Source organism: Plectropomus leopardus, chromosome 14 (genome assembly GCF_026936395.1).
Source record: "Plectropomus leopardus strain MGB_pleo_1.0 chromosome 14, ASM2693639v1, whole genome shotgun sequence".
NCBI classification, from domain to species: Eukaryota; Metazoa; Chordata; class Actinopteri; order Perciformes; family Serranidae; genus Plectropomus; species Plectropomus leopardus.
In genome coordinates, this window is record NC_142189.1 from 222,501 (window position 1) to 244,442 (window position 21,942).

The window sequence follows — 21,942 nt, forward strand, 5'->3', positions numbered from 1 at the left end:
TTAGTGGAGCATGTCTCTGGACAGATGGAGCGTGTCCCTGCACAGATGGAGCGTGTCTCTGCACAAGTGGAGCGTGTCTCTGCATTAGTGGAGCATGTCTCTGCATAGATGGAGCATGTCTCTGCATAGATGGAGCATGTCTCTGCACAGATGGAGCATGTCCCTGCACAGATGGACCATGTCTCTGCACAGGTGGAGCGTGTCTCTGTCTTAGTGGAGCGTGTCTCTGCATTAGTGGAGCATGTCTCTGCACAGGTGGAGTGTGTCTCTGCACAGATGGAGCGTGTCTCTGCGGTAGTGGAGTGTGTCTCTGCACAGGTGGAGTGTCTCTGCGGTAGTGGAGCGTGTCTCTACACAGGTGGAGTGTGTCTCTGCACAGATGGAGCGTGTCTCTGCGGTAGTGGAGTGTGTCTCTGCACAGGTGGAGTGTCTCTGCGGTAGTGGAGCGTGTCTCTGCACAGGTGGAGCATGTCCCTGCACAGATGGACCATGTCTCTGCACAGGTGAAGCGTGTCTCTGTCTTAGTGGAGCGTGTCTCTGCATTAGTGGAGCATGTCTCTGCACAGGTGGAGTGTGTCTCTGCACAGATGGAGCGTGTCTCTGCGGTAGTGGAGTGTGTCTCTGCACAGGTGGAGTGTCTCTGCGGTAGTGGAGCGTGTCTCTGCACAGGTGGAGTGTGTCTCTGCACAGGTGGAGTGTGTCTCTGCACAGGTGGAGCGTGTCTCTGCACAGGTGGAGCGTGTCTCTGCGGTAGTGGAGTGTGTCTCTGCACAGGTGGAGTGTCTCTGCGGTAGTGGAGCGTGTCTCTGCACAGGTGGAGTGTGTCTCTGCACAGGTGGAGTGTGTCTCTGCACAGGTGGAGCGTGTCTCTGCGGTAGTGGAGTGTGTCTCTGCACAGGTGGAGTGTCTCTGCGGTAGTGGAGCGTGTCTCTGCACAGGTGGAGTGTGTCTCTGCACAGGTGGAGCATGTCTCTGCAAACACCTGAACCGTCAGTTTCGGCCTGGAATGTCCACCGTGGTCACAGTTTTCAGTCTGTTTTCGGCTGAGGTGACAGTGAGGTAAATTGTGAAGTGATGGTGAAGTAAGTTGCCTGTGTGGCCTCCATGCGACAGCATATCACTGTTCCAGATCCAGTACTGATTCATTATTGATTGATTATTTTTGTTTTCAGCAGAATAGTGAATTAATTCGGTTGTTGTGATTTATTCGGCCTAGAATCGTCTGTCTGATGCAGTGACGAGCTGCTGCAAGCTGCGTCTGTTTTCTGCTGCTGAAATATATTAAATTTTGTTATTAATGTAGCACTGCCTCTTTTTTCTGCTGCTGAAGTCTGTTAATTAGGCCGGAGGCTCCGCAGGGATTAGAGCCTGGAGAGGTTTTTAATTTCCAACAGAAACACCAACAGCTGCCGTCACAGACAGCCAGAGACATGCCAGACAGCTCCGGGACCAAAACACACAACGCAGACCACAGACCAGAACCCAAACACAGACCAGAACCACAAACCAGAGCCCAAAACCACAAAACACAGACCAGGACTTTGAAACCACAAACCAGAGCTCTGAGCAGGGATACTTTAAGACACACCAGGACCTGAAACCAGGACTTTAAATCAAACCTTTAAACCAGAATCTTGAACCTGAAGTTTAACCAGATGTTTGAACCAAGCTCATTTGCCATAAAGTGGTCTGACCAGTCCACCTTAATCATGGACATCCTGTCCCCCAGGACCATCCACACTGTTACCAGTTCAAAGCTTTGGAGATTAAAAAAAAACAAAAACATTTTTGCCATTTATTTGTCTTCAATAACTTTTAACGACTTTTAAAGACAACATTTTGGCATCTTTTTTTTTCTAAGAAAACTTCTGATGATTATTTTAATAAAAACATGTCGTAGGTTTGGAACATGTGGTTACTTTAAAAGATTTTGGCAGTTTTTCAAAAATGTAACCATCTTCGGTGATTTTTTTTTCCAAAAACAAAATCGACAACAGAGAAGCTGGACTGCTGAGACACTGACGTCTTTTATCAAGACAGAGTCTTCAGCAGGTCAGCAGCTCCCAAAATACTCACTGAGGGCTGTCTGTGTGCGGACATCTAGAACTACATGTCAGGTTATAGATCTATATCTATACATATTTATCTTTACATGTAGATAGAGATTTATAGATGTGGATATATACGTAAAGATATAGATCTATAGGTATATAGATGTATAGATCCATAGGTGTATGGATGTGTGTGTGTGTGTGTGTGTGTGTGTGTGTGTGTGTGTGTGTGTGTGTGTATATATATATATATATATATATATATATATATATATATATATATATATATATATATATATATATATATATATATATATATATATATATAAAAGACCAAAAGGAAAATATATAGATCTATAGGTATACAGATTTATAGATCCATAGGTGTATGGATGTGTAGATATAGATATATAGACATATATGTATGGATGTGTAGATGTAGATATAGATATATTGACATAGACTTATAGATATAAAGACATAGATGTATGGATGTGTAGATGTAGATATAGATATATATACATAGATGTATAGATATATATACATAGATGTATAGATATATAGACATAGATGTATGGATGTGTAGATGTAGACATAGATATATAGACATAGATGTATAGATATATAGACATAAATGTATGGATGTGTAGATGTAGATATAGATATATTGACATAGATTTATAGATATATAGACATAGATGTATGGATGTGTAGATGTAAATATAGATATAAAGACATAGATGTATGGGTGTATAGATGTAGATATAGATATAAAGACAGATGTATGGATGTATAGACATAGATGTATGGATGTGTAGATGTAGATATAGATATATTGACATAGATTTATAGATATATAGACATAGATGTATGGATGTGTAGATGTAGATATAGATATATAGACATAGATGTATGGATGTGTAGATGTAGATATAGATATATTGACATAGATTTATAGATATATAGACATAGATGTATGGATGTGTAGATGTAGATATAGATATAAAGACATGGATGTATGGATGTATAGATGTAGATATAGATATAAAGACATGGATGTATGGATGTATAGATGTAGATATGATATATATATATAGACATAGATGTATAGATATATAGACATAAATGTATGGATGTGTAGATGTAGATATAGATATATTGACATAGATTTATAGATATATAGACATAGATGTATGGATGTGTAGATGTAGATATAGATATATTGACAGATTTATAGATATATAGGCATAGATGTATGGATGTGTAGATGCAGATATAGATATAGATATATAGACATAGATGTATGGATGTGTAGATGTAGATGTATAGATATATAGACATAGATGTATGGATGTGTAGATGTAGATATAGATATAAAGACATAAATGTATGGATGTGTAGATGTAGACATAGACATAAAGACATAGATGTATGGATGTGTAGATGTAGATATAGATATATTGACATAGATTTATAGATATATAGACAGATGTATGGACGTGTAGATGCAGATATAGATATATAGATATATAGACATAGATGTATGGATGTGTAGACGTAGATGTATAGATATATAGACATAGATGTATGGATGTGTTGATATAGATATATAGACACAGATGTATAGATCAGTGTTTTTCAACCTTTTGTGAGCCAAGGCACATTTCTTTCATTGAAAAAATGCCGCGGCACACCACCAGCTGAAAATGTGGGAAAAAAAGCTTCAATAACAATATAAGTGCTATATTGTTAATATAAGCTCTTTAACATTGAAGAATGACAAAATAGCTTTGTTGGCTAGCATGGGGAACTCCTTGGCAGCCGCCAACCAAAAACTGTCCAAAGGTAGATCAGCAAAGCTTAGCTTGAGACCACGATCTCTTCTCAGTTCAGTTAGTTCCTCCTGCTCCTGTAAAGTCATGTCCTTCCCAACAGCTGATGCTGAGCTGAATGGGTCCCTAACCCAGTCAAGGCACTCCGTGGAGGCTGAAGAGAAATAAAATGACATCTTCTCCTCAAGAGTTTTTAAATGTTTAACTATTATCTCACACAGTGCAGCAGTATTAACATCTTGCCATTTATTGGTGAGTGGGAACATTTCAAGATTGCCACTTTCCACATGTTGCTGCCAGAGTTGCACCTTTGAACGGAATCCATTTATTTTATCTGTACTTGTAAGCAGGTTTTCATTTCGGCCTTGCATTCGTGTGTTCAGTTCATTCAGATGATGAAAAATATCTGCCAGGTATGCCACCCTTGCACACCACTCATCACTTGCAAGCAGCTTTGCGTAATCCGACTTCTCATTTGTCAGAAACACTTTAAGTTCCTCTCGCAGCTCATACACCCGGGCGAGCACCTTGCCGCACGACAACCATCGGACCTCCGTATGAGACAGCAAGGCTTTATGCTCCGCTCCCATTTCCTCACATAAAGCCGCAAATAAGCGACTTTTCACAGGTCGTGACTTCACAAAGTTTACCACGCGCACAACATCATCCAACACGGGAACTAAGTCTGCTGGTAAAGTCTTGGCTACGAGGGCTTCGCGGTGTAAAAAACAGTGTGTAATGATCACATCTGGTTTTTTTTCCTTCACTCTGCTTACGAAGCCCTTGGTGCGCCCGACCATGGCTGCAGCTCCATCAGTGCAGACACTCGTGCAGTTTTCCCACTTAAGTCCTCCTTTTTCCAGATATTCTGATGTAACCCGAAAAATTTCCTCTCCTGTTGTTTTTTCTGGCAAAGCCTTGCAAAATAGAAAGTTTTCTCTGATTGTGTCTTCATCCACAAAACGCACATTGGCCAAGAGTTGAGCATGTCCACTTATATCCGTAGACTCATCAACTTGCAGCGCAAATTTATTACTGATACGGATCTTGTCCAAAACCACACTTTCGATGTCTGCAGACATTTCATCGATACGTCTGGAAATTGTGTTATCTGAGAGAGGGACTTTGGCTATTTCTTTAGCCGCTTTGGGTCCGAGCATCTCATTTACAATGGCTTTGCAGGCGGGAAGTATTAATTGCTCTGCTACAGTGTGGGACTTTCTTGATTTAGCCACAAGTTCAGCAACGTGGTAGCTAGCTTTAAGGGCTCTCTCGTTTACCTTTGCAGTTTTTCTCATGAAAGTTACCTGTTTCTCTGTGTGTTCACGCAGGCGAACAAAATACTCCACATTTTTGTTTTGAAGTGATGGGTGTTTCATTTGGAGATGGCGTTTGAGCTTACTTGGGACCATTGCACTGTTGGAGAGCTTTTCACCACATACCAAGTACAACGGAGTCGGTGCCGTTGCATCTCTGGTAAAAGAAAATCCAAATGAAAGATAGCTCTCATTGTATTGCCTCGCGCCAGAAGCTTTGCTCGATGTTACCGTCTTTGCTTTCTTTTGACCTCCACTCATACTAGGGCCTTCATCTGGGTCCGGATTTTGTCCAGGGTCCAGTTCAGAGTCAGCATTTTTCCTCTTCAAAAACGTATCCATCACTTTCACCGTCGTCCCGCTATCCACAATCCCACCGTCAATGCCACCTGCAGCTGGATCCATGCATCACTAATTCGCTTGTCTCAAAGCACAAGGCAATTAGCTACCTGCTGCTGCCACCTAATGGTATGGAAGAGTACTACATGATTACTCTGCCAGGCACTAGACCGCACAGGCACACAAATTGGACAATTTCCCACGGCACACCTGATAATATCTCACGGCACACCAGTGTGCCGCGGCACAGTGGTTGAAAAACACTGGTATAGATATATAGACATAGATGTATGGATGTGTAGATGTAGATATAGATATATAGACATAGATATATAGACATAAATGTATGGATGTGTAGATGTAGATATAGATATATAGACATAGATGTATGGATGTGTAGATGCAGATATAGATATATAGATATAGATATATAGACATAGATGTATGGATGTGTAGCTGCAGATATAGATATATAGATATAGATATATAGACATAGATGTATGGATGTGTAGATGCAGATATAGATATATAGACATAGATATATAGACATAAATGTATGGATGTGTAGATGTAGATATAGATATATAGACATAGATGTATGGATGTGTAGATGCAGATATAGATATATAGACATAGATATATAGACATAAATGTATGGATGTGTAGATGTAGATATAGATATATAGACATAGATGTATGGATGTGTAGATGCAGATATAGATATATAGACATAGATGTATGGATGTGTAGATGCAGATATAGATATATAGATATAGATATATAGACATAGATGTATGGATGTGTAGATGTAGATATAGATATATAGACATAGATGTATGGATGTGTAGATGCAGATATAGATATATAGATATGGATATATAGACATAGATGTATGGATGTGTAGATGCAGATATAGATATATAGACATAGATATATAGACATAGATGTATGGATGTGTAGATGCAGATATAGATATATAGATAAAGATATATAGACATAGATTTATGGATGTGTAGATGCAGATATAGATATATAGATATGGATATATAGACAGATGTATGGATGTGTAGATGCAGATATAGATATATAGACATAGATATATAGACATAGATGTATGAATGTGTAGATGCAGATATAGATATATAGACATAGATGTATGGATGTGTAGATGCAGATATAGATATATAGATATAGATATATAGACATAGATGTATGGATGTGTAGATGCAGATATAGATATATAGATATAGATATATAGACATAGATGTATGGATGTGTAGATGCAGATATAGATATATAGATATATAGACATAGATGTATGGATGTGTAGATGCAGATATAGATATATAGACATAGATGTATGGATGTGTAGATGCAGATATAGATATATAGATATATAGACATAGATGTATGGATGTGTAGATGCAGATATAGATATATAGATATGGATATATAGACATAGATGTATGGATGTGTAGATGCAGATATAGATATATAGACATAGATGTATGGATGTGTAGATGCAGATATAGATATATAGATATAGATATATAGACAGATGTATGGATGTGTAGATGCAGATATAGATATATAGATATAGATATATAGACATAGATGTATGGATGTGTATATGCAGATATAGATATATAGATATAGATATATAGACATAGATGTATGGATGTGTATATGCAGATATAGATATATAGATATAGATATATAGACATAGATGTATGGATGTGTAGATGTAGATGTATAGATATATAGACATAGATGTATGGATGTGTAGATGGACTTCCATCAGCTGACAGGGGTTAATTTGTCCGTGGTGGTCTCTTTAACTCCTCATGTTAAAGGTCGCAGAGTCTTTACTCCCCCTCACCTCCTCACCCCCCCCCCCTCGCTGACCCTCCGTGGAGGTGTTAAAGGTCGCCTCGCCGTCGCTGCTTCCTGATCAGCTCATTTGGAAATGATGGCACTGAATAATCAGGAGGCTCGTTTGATGCGGCTCCTCTGGCCCCGCTGGAGGAGGCTCGTTTGATGCACCTCCTCCGGCCCCGCTGGAGGAGGACTCACATATTTACTCTCCGGGTTTGACTCCTCTTTTGATGTCTCACTTTAAACCCTCAGACCCTCAGCTTTAATTAACATAGAGAGGAGGAGCAGGAGGAGCAACAGGGAGAGGAGGAGAAATAGTAGAAGCAGGAGTAGCACCAGGGAAGGAGGAGTAGAACCCGCAGCAGGAGGAGCATCAGGAGAAGGAGGAGGAGCAGGAAGAGGAGGAATAGTAGAAGCAGGTGGAGGAGGAGGAGCAGGAGAAGCAGCAGGAGGAGGAGCAGGAGAAGCAGTAGGAGGAGCAGGAGAAGCAGCAGAAGGAGGAGCAGGAGAAGCAGTAGGAGGAGCAGGAGAAGCAGTAGGAGGAGAAGCAGCAGGAGGAGGAGCAGGAGAAGCAGTAGGAGGAGGAGCAGCAGGAGGAGGAGCAGGAGAAGCAGCAGGAGGAGCAGGAGAAGCAGCAGGAGGAGGAGCAGGAGAAGCAGTGGGAGGAGCAGGAGAAGCAGTAGGAGGAGAAGCAGCAGGAGAAGCAGTAGGAGGAGCAGGAGCAGCAGTAGGAGGAGAAGCAGCAGGAGGAGGAGCAGGAGAAGCAGTAGAAGGAGCAGGAGAAGCAGCAGGAGAAGCAGCAGGAGAAGCAGCAGGAGGAGGAGCAGGAGAAGCAGTAGGAGGAGCAGGAGAAGCAGCAGGAGAAGCAGCAGGAGGAGGAGCAGGAGAAGCAGCAGGAGAAGCAGTAGGAGGAGAAGCAGCAGGAGAAGCAGCAGGAGAAGCAGTAGGAGGAGAAGCAGCAGGAGGAGGAGCAGGAGAAGCAGTAGGAGGAGAAGCAGCAGGAGGAGGAGCAGCAGGAGAAGGAGCAGAGTTGAGTTGGTTGTAGAAAGGTTCCTTCAGTGTCTCTTGTGTAATGTTGAGAGCGACAGGAAGTTGTCAGATATTTTCAGATTAAAGTTGAGTTTGTGCCTGATCAGCTGATTAAAGCTCTCTGAGAGTTCAGTGTGAGAATGATGTTTGTTATTAACCCTTAGGGACTGTCTGTTATTAACCCTTAGGGACTGTCTGTTATTAACCCTTAGGGACTGTCTGTTATTTACCCTTAGGGACTGTCTGTTATTAACCCTTAGGGACTGTCTGTTATTTACCCTTAGGGACTGTCTGTTATTAACCCTTAGGGACTGTCTGTTATTTACCCTTAGGGACTGTTTGTTAATGAACCAAACGTCAGCTGGCGATTGTTTTCTGAACTGCAGCCGTCAGCTGACTCTAACTCCCAGGATGCACCTGGAGGCGTGGATAATGAAGCCCTCGTTATGAAGAGTGTTGACTGTGGATCTGGTTAATGAGTCTATTAGTTAATTAATCCCTTATTTAAAGTGGGATCAACACACTGAGCTCCCACTGAACACACACACACACACACACACACACAGACACACACACACACACACACACACCAGTTAATAATGAATCTCGACCTTCATCATCATCATCATTGTTCACACGGCTTTGTGCTCTGCTGTCACAATGATGATGTCACAAGTTAACTCTGTTTTGTCCAATCAGGCGGAGCGGCTGAGGTTTCAGAGAGAGGGGGGCGGAGCTCTAGAGGACCCGTCGCAGCTGGGGGCGGAGCTACAGGTGCTGCGGGCCAATCACAGGTCAGTCTGAATACAGTGTGTTAGGATGTGGCTGATTGAATGTTCGTTAGGTGAAAAACGAAACGCGTGTGTTCGGAATTTTGCTGATCAAATTGTTTCACTTAAATAATATCAAACTTTGACATTTTTCCACTTTAACACATTCAGTCATGTTGTTTAAAGTATTAAAATGAGCATGAATGCTTATTAAAAACATTCATTACATTAAATAATATGATTGAATTTACACTAAATCCCATCAGGGGCACCATTCCCAAAAAGTAAAAAATGAGCAAATGAATTAATTCAGTCTCATAAAATACACCAACCTATCAACACTGATCAATGATTAAAATAATAATTCTCAGATGAGCCGGATTCAAATCTGGTCAGTCTAAGGGTTAATTGCAGAGGTCTAAGGGTTAATTGCAGAGGTCTAAGGGTTAATTGCAGAGGTCTAAGGGTTAATTGCAGAGGTCTAAGGGTTGCTGTTGACGTCCTTCACTGAGCTCTCATGTTATCTATTGATGATGTCATTGGTCATTTTATGTATTGATGATGTCATTGGTCATTTTATGTATTGATGATGTCATTGGTCATTATATGTATTGATGATATCATTGGTCATTATATGTATGGATGATATCATTGATCATTATATGTATTGATAATGTCATTGGTCATTATATGTATTGATGATATCATTGATCATTATATGTATTGATGATATCATTGGTCATTTTATCTATTGATGATGTCATTGGTCATGTTATCTATTGATGATGTCATTGGTCATGTTATCTATTGATGATGTCATTGGTCATGTTATCTATTGATGATGTCATTGGTCATGTTATGAATTGATGTGTTTGATCATGTGATGTATTGATGTGTTAGATATTAGTAATGTCAGATATGTGAGTGTGGTTGTTGACGTCTTCGGTAACCATGGTGACGTGCTGAGGACAAACAGAGGTCTGTGTCTGCTGTGCGAGCACTCGCTCTGTTTTCGGGAACAAGCTGCAGCAGAACACTGGACTGTGAGCGTCCATACATCAGGAGGATCGCCGAGGACGCCTGCAGAGACACCGGGGGACGGAGGACTGAGGAGTTTATTCAGCCACTTTTTCTCCCACAGACACTGTAACCATGGAGACCTGACAGCATATTATGGTCTGTTAGTGGCATGTCCACATGTTCAAACAGGAGCTGTTGATGGATCACTGAGAACAGGAGATCTCCTCTGCAGGATCTCCTCTCCAAGATCTCCTCTGCAGGATCTCCTCTCCAAGATCTCCTCTGAAGGATCTCCTCTGCAAGATCTCCTCTCCAGGGTCTCCTCTCCAAGATCTCCTCTGCAAGATCTCCTCTGAAGGATCTCCTCTGCAGGATCTCCTCTGCAGGATCTCCTCTGAAGGATCTCCTCTGCATGATCTCTTCTACAGGATCACCTCTCCAAGATCTCCTCTACAGGATCTCCTCTGCATGATCTCCTCTGCAGGATCTCCTCTGCATGATCTCCTCTACAGGATCTCCTCTCCAAGATCTCCTCTGCAGGATCTCCTCTGCAGGATCTCCTCTGTAGGATGTCCTCTGTGGGATCTCCTCAGTGGGATCTCCTCAGTGGGATCTCCTCAGTGGGATGTTCCTGTAGTCATATTCTGACATTTGAAAACAACAAATGAGACGCAAATGATGCTTTAGACAGAAGAGAATAAGGAGAAAGTGGGAGGACTGGGAGGACTGGGAAGACTGGGAAGACTGGGAGGACTGGGAAGACTGGAAGACTGGGAGGACTGGGAGTTTTTTTGCTCTCCGTGTGTTTTTGATGAAGCTGCTCAGAACGGATTGATATCAGCTGATTAACGATCAGATCATGTTTCCCCGAGTCAGCTCGAAACTTTATTTAAAATCCTGTTCTCTGTTTCTCCTCCACTTCCTCCTCATCTCTCCTCCTCCTCCTCCACTTCCTCCTCATCTCTCCTCCTCCTCCTCCTCCTCCTCTACTTCCTCCTCATCTCTCCTCCTCCTCCTCCACTTCCTCCTCCTCTCTCCTCCTCCTCCTCCACTTCCTTCTCATCTCTCCTCTTCTTCCACTTTCTCCTCCTCCTCTCTTCTCCTCCTTCATCCTCCTCCTCCACATCCTTCTCTCTCCTCCTGCCTCCTCCTTCCTCCCCCACTTCCTCCTCCTCCTCGTCCACATTGTCCTCTCTCCTCCTTCTTCCTCCCCCTATTCCTCTCTGTCAGCTCTCAGGACCTCCTCAGCCCTCCTCTCTCGCTGTCTGGTCACGGGGTCCCTCTGGCGCCTCCTCAGGAGCCGCCTCTGCAGGAGCAGGTGCAGCAGCTGATGAGGGAGAAGGTAAGGGTGGAGGCGGAGCTTCAGCGCTGTCAGGAGGCGGAGCGAGAGGCCAGACAGCGAGTCCACCGGTGAGACTCCTCCCCCTGAGCAACAGAAATGAGAAAATCACATGAAAAAATATATATATATATTTTTAATCCACCAGTGAACTCTTTAAAAACAAAGTCGTCTTCAGTAAGTGTACTGGTCTGTACTGGTCTGTACTGGTCTGTGAGCAGTCAGAAACAGCAGCACGTGTTGCTGGTTGCAGCAGCAGCCATCAGACTGGGCGATGTGTTCACAGACCAGTTGAGCGTGTGGGACTAAGGAGCTTTGGCGGTGATGATTCATATTCGGCGGCCGTCGCGGAGCGTCTCTGCCGCCGAGATGATCAGGAAGAATTAATCCGTCAGATTTGAGGCGGTCCGCGCCGAAGCTCGGCTGCTGAATAACGTGACTTCTTGTGCCGCCGCCGCTCGCCTCATCAGGCTGAAGATGAAGGGATGAGATTCATCATGAAAACAGCTTAAGTCGTCCGTCTGCGTCCCGCGCCGTCCTCCTGGGCTCAAACCCGCGGCTTTCTGCTCTAATTTGGCTGCCAGCGGGGGGGCGGCCGGCGCTCAAGAGCCTCCCAAGTTTCTGAATAGGAGAGAAGAATATTTGCTCTCCGGAGGAGGGGGGGATGAAATCTGCTGCTTATTAGAGACTGAGGGAAGTTTAATTTGGTTTGGAGAGACAGAGAGGGACAGACAGGGACAGAGAGAAACAGACAGAGAGGGACAGACAGGGACAGAGAGAAACAGACAGAGACAGACAGAGAGGGACAGACAGGGACAGAGAGAAACAGACAGAGACAGACAGAGAGGGACAGACAGGGACAGAGAGACAGAGAGAAACAGAGAGAAACAGACAGAGACAGACAGGGACAGAGAGACAGACAGGGACAGAGAGAAACAGACAGACAGAGACAGACAGAGAGGGACAGACAGGGACAGAGAGACAGAGAGAAACAGACAGAGAGGGACAGACAGGGACAGAGAGACAGAGAGAAACAGACAGAGACAGACAGACAGAGACAGACAGGGACAGAGAGACAGAGAGAAACCGACAGAGACAGACAGAGAGGGACAGACAGGGACAGAGAGACAGAGAGAAACAGACAGAGACAGACAGACAGAGACAGACAGGGACAGAGAGACAGAGAGAAACCGACAGAGAGGGACAGACAGGGACAGAGAGAAACAGACAGAGACAGACAGAGAGGGACAGACAGGGACAGAGAGACAGAGAGAAACAGACAGAGACAGACAGGGACAGAGAGACAGACAGGGACAGAGAGAAACAGACAGACAGAGACAGACAGAGAGGGACAGACAGGGACAGAGAGACAGAGAGAAACAGACAGAGACAGACAGACAGAGACAGACAGGGACAGAGAGACAGACAGGGACAGAGAGAAACAGACAGAGAGGGACAGACAGGGACAGAGAGACAGAGAGAAACAGACAGAGACAGACAGACAGGGACAGAGAGACAGACAGAGAGACAGAGAGAGACAGACAGAGAGGGACAGACAGGGACAGAGAGACAGAGAGAAACAGACAGAGACAGACAGACAGAGACAGACAGGGACAGAGAGACAGACAGAGACAGACAGGGACAGAGAGAAACAGACAGACAGAGACAGACAGAGAGGGACAGACAGGGACAGAGAAACAGACAGAGACAGACAGACAGAGACAGACAGGGACAGAGAGACAGACAGGGACAGAGAGAAACAGACAGACAGAGAGGGACAGACAGGGACAGAGAGACAGAGAGAAACAGACAGAGACAGACAGACAGAGACAGACAGGGACAGAGAGACAGACAGAGAGGGACAGAGAGAGACAGACAGAGAGGGACAGACAGGGACAGAGAGACAGAGAGAAACAGACAGAGACAGACAGACAGAGACAGACAGGGACAGAGAGACAGACAGAGAGACAGACAGAGAGGGACAGACAGGGACAGAGAGACAGAGAGAAACAGACAGAGACAGACAGGGACAGAGAGACAGACAGAGACAGAGAGGGACAGAGAGAGACAGACAGAGAGGGACAGACAGGGACAGAGAGACAGAGAGAAACAGACAGAGACAGACAGGGACAGAGAGACAGACAGAGACACAGAGGGACAGAGAGAGACAGACAGAAAGAGACAGACAGGGACAGAGAGACAGACAGAGACAGAGAGAGAGGGACAGAGAGAGACAAACAGAGACAGAAAGACAGACAGAGAGAGAGAGAGAGAGAGACAGAGAGGGACAGACAGAGAGAGACAGAGAGACAGACGGAGAGAGAGACAGAGAGAGACAGACAGAGAGAGAGACAGAGACACAGAGACAGAGAGGGACAGAGAGACAGACAGAGACAGACAGACAGGGACAGAGAGAAACAGACAGAGACAGACAGGGACACAGAGAGACAGAGGGACAGAGAGAGAGAGACAGACAGAGAGAGACAGACAGAAAGAGACAGACAGGGACAGAGAGACAGACAGAGAGAGAGGGACAGACAGGGACAGAGAGAGACAAACAGAGACAGAAAGACAGACAGAGAGAGAGAGACAGACAGAGAGGGACAGACAGAGAGAGAGACAGACAGAGAGAGAGAGACAGACAGAGAGGGACAGATACACACACCTTCGTTATAAACTACATACAGTCTGTGTATAAACACGCCTTCGTTATAAACTACATACAGTCTGTGTATAAACACGCCTTCGTTATAAACTACATACAGTCTGTGTATAAACACGCCTTCGTTATAAACTACATACAGTCTGTGTATAAACACGCCTTCGTTATAAACTACATACAGTCTGTGTATAAACACGCCTTCGTTATAAACTACATACAGTCTGTGTATAAACACGCCTTCGTTATAAACTACATACAATCTGTGTATAAACTTTCCTGCTCTGCTGTCCAGATGCAGTTCAGCTCCAACGAGCTGCAGTTCAGTTTTTCAGTACTGATGTCTTCCTTCTCTCCTCCTCCTCCTCTCTACTCCCCCTCTCTCCTCCTCTTCTCCTCCTCCCCCTCTCTCCTCCTCTTCTCCTCCTCCCCCTCTCTCCTCCTCTCCTCCGCCTCCTCTCTCCTGTCTCCTCCTCAGGTTGGAGCGTCTGGTGGAGGTTTTGAGGAAGAAGGTTGGAGCAGGAAGTCTTCGCGCCGTTATCTAATGTCACAGTTTCTATTTTATTATTTTTGATATTTTCATTCTTTATTTTTCAGTTTAATCTTTTTTTATTGTTATTTTGATATTTTCACTCTTTATTTTTTTAGTTGTTTTTTTTTTTTAAACTTTTCTTCAATTGTTTTTGATATTTTCACTTTATTTTTATTTTTTATTTTTTTTTTTTTGGACTTTTTTTATTATTAATTTCAATTATTGTTTTTAGGATGTTTCTTTATCTCCAGCAGTTTGTATTTGACTGTTTGTGGAGTATTGCATGTTTCTGTTCTCTCTCTTTTATGTCATTTTTTGAATCGGATGTTTGTGATGAGTGAATTCTTTTCCTCTGATGTGAGCTCAAATAAAAAGTTATTGATTGTTGGTTGATGAGTCGACAGTCGGCCGTCAGATCTGATCTCAGATCTGTTTCTGCTTCATTGATCAGACTGAAGAGACCAAGCAGCAGCTGATTCAGAGTCTGCTCCTCCTCCTGCTCCTGCTTTTCCTCTCTCCTCTCCTCGTCCTGCTCCCGCTGCTCCTCTCTCCTTTCCTCTTCCTGCTGCTCCTCTCTCCTTTCCTCTTCCTGCTGCTCCTCTCTCCTTTCCTCTTCCTGCTCCTGTTCCTCTCTCCTCTCCTCCTGCTGCTCCTCCTGCTCCTCCTGCCCCCCCTCCTGCTGCTGTTCCTGCTCCTCCTCTCTCCCCTCCTCTCCTCCTATTCTCCTCTCTCCTCTCCTCCTCATCCCCTCTCCTCCTCCTTTTTCTACTCGTCTCTCCTCCTCCTCCTCCTCCCACTCCTCTCTCCTCCTCCTCCTCCTCCTCTTTAATATCAGATCAGTCTGTTAGTTCTCATGTTGATTTAAGGTTCTACTGTTTTCATTTGATTAATTTCGGAGGATTTTTGTGACAAAAGAGTTGAAGCTGCTCCGACTTCAGACTCCTGAAACTTCAAATTAAAATTTAACTTAGACACTTTAACAAGTCACACTGAACCACAGACGCTATTCACACAGACACTATTCACACTGAAACACAGACACTATTCACACTGAACCACAGACGCTATTCACACAGACACTATTCACACTGAAACACAGACACTATTCACACAGACACTATTCACACTGAAACACAGACACTATTCACACAGACACTAGTGTACACTGAAACACAGACACTATTCACACTGAACCACAGACGCTATTCACACAGACACTATTCACACTGAAACACAGACACTATTCACACAGACACTATTCACACTGAAACACAGACACTATTCACACAGACACTAGTGTACACTGAAACACAGACACTATTCACACAGACACTATTCACACTGAAACACAGACACTATTCACACTGAAACACAGACATTATTCACACAGACACTAGTGTACACTGAAACACAGACACTATTCACACAGACACTAGTGTACACTGAAACACAGACACTAGTGTACACTGAAACACAGACACTATTCACACAGACACTATTCACACTGAAACACAGACACTATTCACACAGACGCTCTTCACACAGAACCACAGACGCTATTCATACTGAAACACAGACACTATTCACACAGACGCTCTTCACACAGAACCAGACGCTATTCACACTGACATTCTTCACACTGAACCACAGACGCTATTCACACTGAAACACAGACACTATTCACACAGATGCTCTTCACACAGAACCACAGACGCTATTCACACTGAAACACAGACACTATTCACACAGATGCTCTTCACACAGAACCACAGACGCTATTCACACTGAAACACAGACACTATTCACACAGATGCTCTTCACCGCAGACACTTTTCATTTTACCGTTAAACGCTTAATTTGTTAAGTAGAAGTACTTCACTTTCGTAAATGTACTGCAGACGGGTTTCTGTGTGTTTGACTGAAAAAACTGCTGATGCTGCTCAAACACACACACACACACACACACACACACACACACACACACACACACACACACACACACTGGCTCTGCTCTGCATACTAACACTGTCCAAACATCAGGACCAAACTGATTGGTCGACCTCTGCTGCAGTCCACACACACACACACACACACGCACACACACACACACACACGCATCTGGAGGTTTCGATAGTATCTGCTGTTAAAGTCGTTCAGTTTAAAGTTTAAAATTAAAGAGTCAATTTTTTACAGTGAACTAAGAAACTAAAATTTATTCTGAAATAATAAATATTTAGATTAAGAAAATCACACAAAAATATTTCATTTTTATTTTAATTATTTTATTTTGACATACAAATCTAAAAAGTTTGATTTTTAAATGAAATCCTATAATTTAGTGTCACCCATAGAGAGGTAGATACATCGATTTATACATTTATTTTAACAGTTTAATTTTTTTAATTTCAAACAAATAATAAGATATAAAAATAAAAAAAGGACTTTTTGTTAGCAGCCTGCAGCTCGATCCCTCAAATTCAGGATTAAAAAATAAGTAAAATTCCTAATAGACATTTGTCTGTAGTGATGAAAAAGAAGATGGTGACCATGACCATGATGAACAATGGTCGGTTCAGAGAATGTTTGGTCTTTAATATTTGACTCATAGTCCTGGAAAAGTCCTGGAAAAGTCCTGGAAAAGATGCATAAACGGTAAAGCCATTAAAATGTAGATGTTTCTAAAGAAGCTTCTGAAATTATTTGATCAGATTTTATGTTTCAAACATGATAATACATAAAGTTGTCCACCCGACCACATCAGCGTGTGTGTGTTTTCAGCCCCCTCCCCCGCTGACTGGTTGCCATGGTGACGGTGGACCACTCGTGGTCGACTTGGGTGTCCTGGATTTAATCCTGCAGCCGTTAATCTGCTTGTTCTGAAGAAAGACTCAGTTTGTTGGAGCTCCAACTTCTGACGCCACCTGGGAGAGAGAGAGAGTGTGTGTGTGTGTGTGTGTGTGTGTGTGTGTGTGTGTGTGTGTGTGTGTGTGTGTGTGTGTGTGTGTGTGTGTGTGTGTGTGTGTGTGTGTGTGTGTGTGTGTGTGTGTGTGTGTGTGTGTGTGTGTGTGTGTGCGTGTGTGTGTGTTTGTAAATCTGTGTGAGTGTGAGTGTGTGTGTGTGTGTGTGTGTGTGTGTGAGTGTGTGTGTGTGTGTGTGTGTGTGTGTGTGTTTGTAAATCTGTGTGTGTGTGAGTGTGTGTGTGTGTGTGTAAGTGTGTGTTGATGTTTACATTAGGATCTCTGCTCTCTGATTGGCTGTCAGCTCTACTCTTGTAAGGACACAGACAGGTGTGACGGTGGCTCAGGGGCAGAGTGGCTTGTGTTTGGTCAGAAGGTTGGTCAGTGGTTTGATCCCTGACTCCTCCAGTCAGCGTGTCCTCAGTGTCCTCAGTGTCCTGCCCCACACTGCTCCTGACGCTCCTCCATCAGTGTGTGAGAGTGTGAAGGGTTAAACTCTGAAGATCAGGTGGCACCATGTGTGAAAGCCTCAGACTCCAGTGTGTGAATGTGACTCACAGTGTGAAAGAGCTCAGTGTGAAAGTGCAGCTCCACTTACCTTCATGTTGTTTCTGCCATGAAAAGACGAGAACTGATGCTGAAGAGTTCGGCTGGAACATTGATGGCCTGGATGATGGACGTCTTCATGGTCTGGTTGATGGTCTGATTATGGTTTTGTTGATGGTCTGGATTGTGGTCTTGATGATGGTTTTGTTGATGGTCTGGATGATTGTCTGGCTGGTTTTGTGGTTTCTGGTGGCTCCTGGTATCATTGTGTCTTTTTGTCCCCTCAGGTGTCCTCCCAGTGGACCAGTTTTGCTGTTCTTCAGATGTTGGACTGAGACTGGCTACAGGATCTGGTCCATGGTTCCTCCTCAGTCCAGGACCCTGATTCTGTCCAGCAGGACTAACTGAGTTACAGTTATGCCAGGTAACTTCCTGGATTGTTTTCCATTAGAACATAATACCTCCTCAGTGTCCTCAGTGTAGTTGGTTGTCATAGCGACGCTGTGGGACACGGCCGTAACATCAGTTTGAAACATGACACGCATACGCACATGGTTCGAATTACGCAGTTATTTTCGGGGAGCCCCATTTTTCGGTCCTCACAACTAGACATGTGACACTGATAAAGGGCCGGAATCAAACCCACGGCCGCTGTGGTGAGGTCACAACCTCTGTCCCATACCTCTGTAACACAAGAGTCAACAAGAGGTCCGCAGTCTACTCTGTTAGGAGGACGAGGACAGCTGGAGGACAACCTGCCGCTCTGCCAGAGCGACACTTGCTGTTCTGAGCGTGCACACACACACACACACACACACACACACACATACGTTCTCCATGTCTGTCTCTACTCTGTCTGTCAATGTCTCTCTCTGTCTCTGTCCCTCTCTCTCTCTCTGTCTGTCCCTCTCTCTCTCTGTCTGTCCCTCTCTCAGTGTCTGTCCCTCTCTCTCTGTCTGTCCCTCTCTTAGTGTCTGTCCCTCTCTCTCTGTCTGTCCCTCTCTTAGTGTCTGTCCCTCTCTCAGTGTCTGTCCCTCTCTCTCTGTCTGTCCCTCTCTCAGTGTCTGTCCCTCTCTTTGTGTCTCTGTCTTCATATTCTGGAGGGATTTCTTCACTTTTCATTGTGTCCCTCTCTGTCTCTGTCCCTCTCTGTCTGTTCCTGTTGGTGTCTCTCTGTCCCCCTCTATGTACCTCTCTGTGTCCTCTTTGATGGTTGTCCTTTCTTCGTCTTCTCTGCCTCTTATTCTTGAGGGATTTCTTCTTTGCTCTTTTCGTTGCTCGAGCACAATCGTGTTATTGGAGATAATTAATTCCAATCCCCCTGAAAAGGTCTGAGTGGCCCCGGGGCCCCTGTTCGTGTCTTTCTAGTGGGGGAATGAAAGGCAAGGGGAAGAAAGGGGCCGAGGGCCGCTGCATTGTCCCTGACATTTTCCTCCATAAGGCGCGAGTGGAGAGAAAAGCTTTCCTCAGATGATGCTGGGGGCCCCGGGGCCGCCGCCACCGGAGGGCCCCGAGCGGCCCCGCTCCGCCCCGCCGGGAACATATGGCTCGTATTACAGCAGACTGGGTGGCAGCGACGCCTCACTTTAATTTCACCAACGTCTCTGAGCTCAAATTCATTATTGTTCCTATAAATCTCAACATATCTAATGTGTGTTCTGTAACTCGTGTCTCTGAGTATCACAGAGCTCTTTAAATACAATTATTATTATTGTTGTTATTATTATTATTATCATTATTATTATTATTATTATTATCATTATCATTATCATTATCATTATCATTATTATTATTATTATTATCATTATCATTATTATTATTACTATCATCATTTTTATCTTAGGTGTGATTTTTACCATCACGTTTATTTTCACTGAGATTTATTGATTTTGTTTATTAAATTGATTTTGTTTATTTTTTATCTGCTCTAAAAACACTGACATTTTCTTGTTTCATCTGTAACAGCTGATGTTTATTTAATGTTCAGAATCTTTTCATTAACGAGTTTTTATTTTCATTCACAGGTGAAATCTGCAGATACGACTGCAGCAGAAACACCACAAGGTGTGTGTTTAATGTGTGTGTGTGTGTGTGTGTGTGTTTAATGTGTGTCTGTGTGTAATGTGTGTGATGTGTTTAATGTGTGTCTGTGTGTAATGTGTGTGATGTGTTTAATGTGTGTGTGTGTGTGTTTAGTGTGTGTGTGTTTAATGTGTGTCTGTGTGTAATGTGTGTGATGTGTGTTTGTGTGTTTGTGTGTGTGTTTAATGTGTGTGTATGTGTGTGTTTAGTGTGTGTGTGTGTGTGTGTGTGTACATTTGTTTTGAGTGAAAGTTTATTTGAAATTATAAAAGTGATTCTTAAACATTTAAAATCTAAAAAAGGCTGATAGAAAAAATCTGATTATTCCATTTTCATTTTTTTCATGAAATTACATTTCATTTTAGTGTAATTTTTATATTATTTCATTTAAATTAAATGTAGATTTTATATATAATTTAACAAAATAATAAAATAAATAATTTATATATTATTTATTTACTTCTGTTTCATATTATTGTCTTATACCCTCCACGATAAAAGCCTCCCTGTGTTTGGTTAAATCATGAAGGTCACCGACCGAAAAACAGCCGCTGAGCCGCAAATCAAACGTCTGACTCACACACACACATCACACAAACTCACACACACACATCACACATATACACACACATCACACTCACACATACATATACATCACACACACACACACACATCACACACACACACACACATCACACACGTTACACACACGTTACACACACACACACACACACACGTATACATCACACACGTTACACACACGTTACACACACGTATACATCACACACGTTACACACGTTACTCACAGATTTGACACGTGTGTGTGACTCGTGTGAGTGTGTGTGTGTGTGTGTGTGTGTGTGTCAAACAGCAGCAGATTATTTTCAGTGTTCAGTGAACAAATCACAGGGAGGCAAACTAGAAATTTCACTTTCTTTAAAAATAAATTTGTTTGATAAAAGTTTTATTATCGGCTCTTTATTAAAGCTCTTTATTATCGGCTTCCGATTATTGGCTCCTTATCATTTGCAATGTGCATTTTAATTTCCATCATTGTTTCTAATCTTTAAGTCAAATCTCATGAAAAAAAAATGAAATAAAATCTTGAAAAGTAAAAAGTCACAGGCTTCACCTTTTTGTGTTTGAAAAGAAACAAACTTGTTTTTTAAATGAAACAATTCAGAAAAAAGAAAAAAATCAGTCAACTGATCTCCACAGTTAAAGACCTTTTGGTTCGTTCTTTTAAATAATTTTTTAAACATAAAATAACAAACATGTATGTAAACATCTATGAATGTGTGTGTATCATCCTGGAGGCCTCGTGCGGCTCCTCCGGCCTCCTCCCCCTCTCTCCCCTTCTCCTCCTCCGGCAGGCTGCGGCGCCGTGTCGCCGCTCCGCTTCGGGGATCATGTTGGCGGATAATTAGCGGCTAATTAGCGGATCATTTGAGACATTTCGCGGCTCTGCGGCCAAAATGTGTGAAAAAGCTTCAGATCAAAGTGAAATCTGTTCAGGTTCACGGAGCCGCGGCGGAGGTTACAGCCACAAAGACGCCCGAAATCCGGCGACAGCGGCGGCGCTTTGAGGCGCTTTG

At 43.2% G+C, this 21,942-nt stretch overlaps 1 protein-coding gene across 2 annotated transcripts in view; it reads left to right on the forward strand.

Moving 5' to 3' along the window:
* Nucleotides 1-15,149, forward strand: part of mipol1 (mirror-image polydactyly 1) — a 56,578-nt gene extending 41,429 nt beyond the window's left edge. Inside the window, exons 12-14 of one of the 2 annotated variants that reach the window (XM_088087119.1) lie at nucleotides 9,142-9,236; nucleotides 11,463-11,642; nucleotides 14,709-15,149. In XM_088087119.1, coding sequence (XP_087943245.1) covers nucleotides 9,142-9,236; nucleotides 11,463-11,642; nucleotides 14,709-14,775 — 342 coding nt within the window. In that variant the 3' untranslated portion in view covers nucleotides 14,776-15,149. The remainder of the gene's footprint in view (nucleotides 1-9,141; nucleotides 9,237-11,462; nucleotides 11,643-14,708) is intronic. The other variant, XM_088087120.1, reaches the window with a different exon arrangement.
* The last annotated feature ends 6,793 nt before the right edge of the window (nucleotides 15,150-21,942 follow it).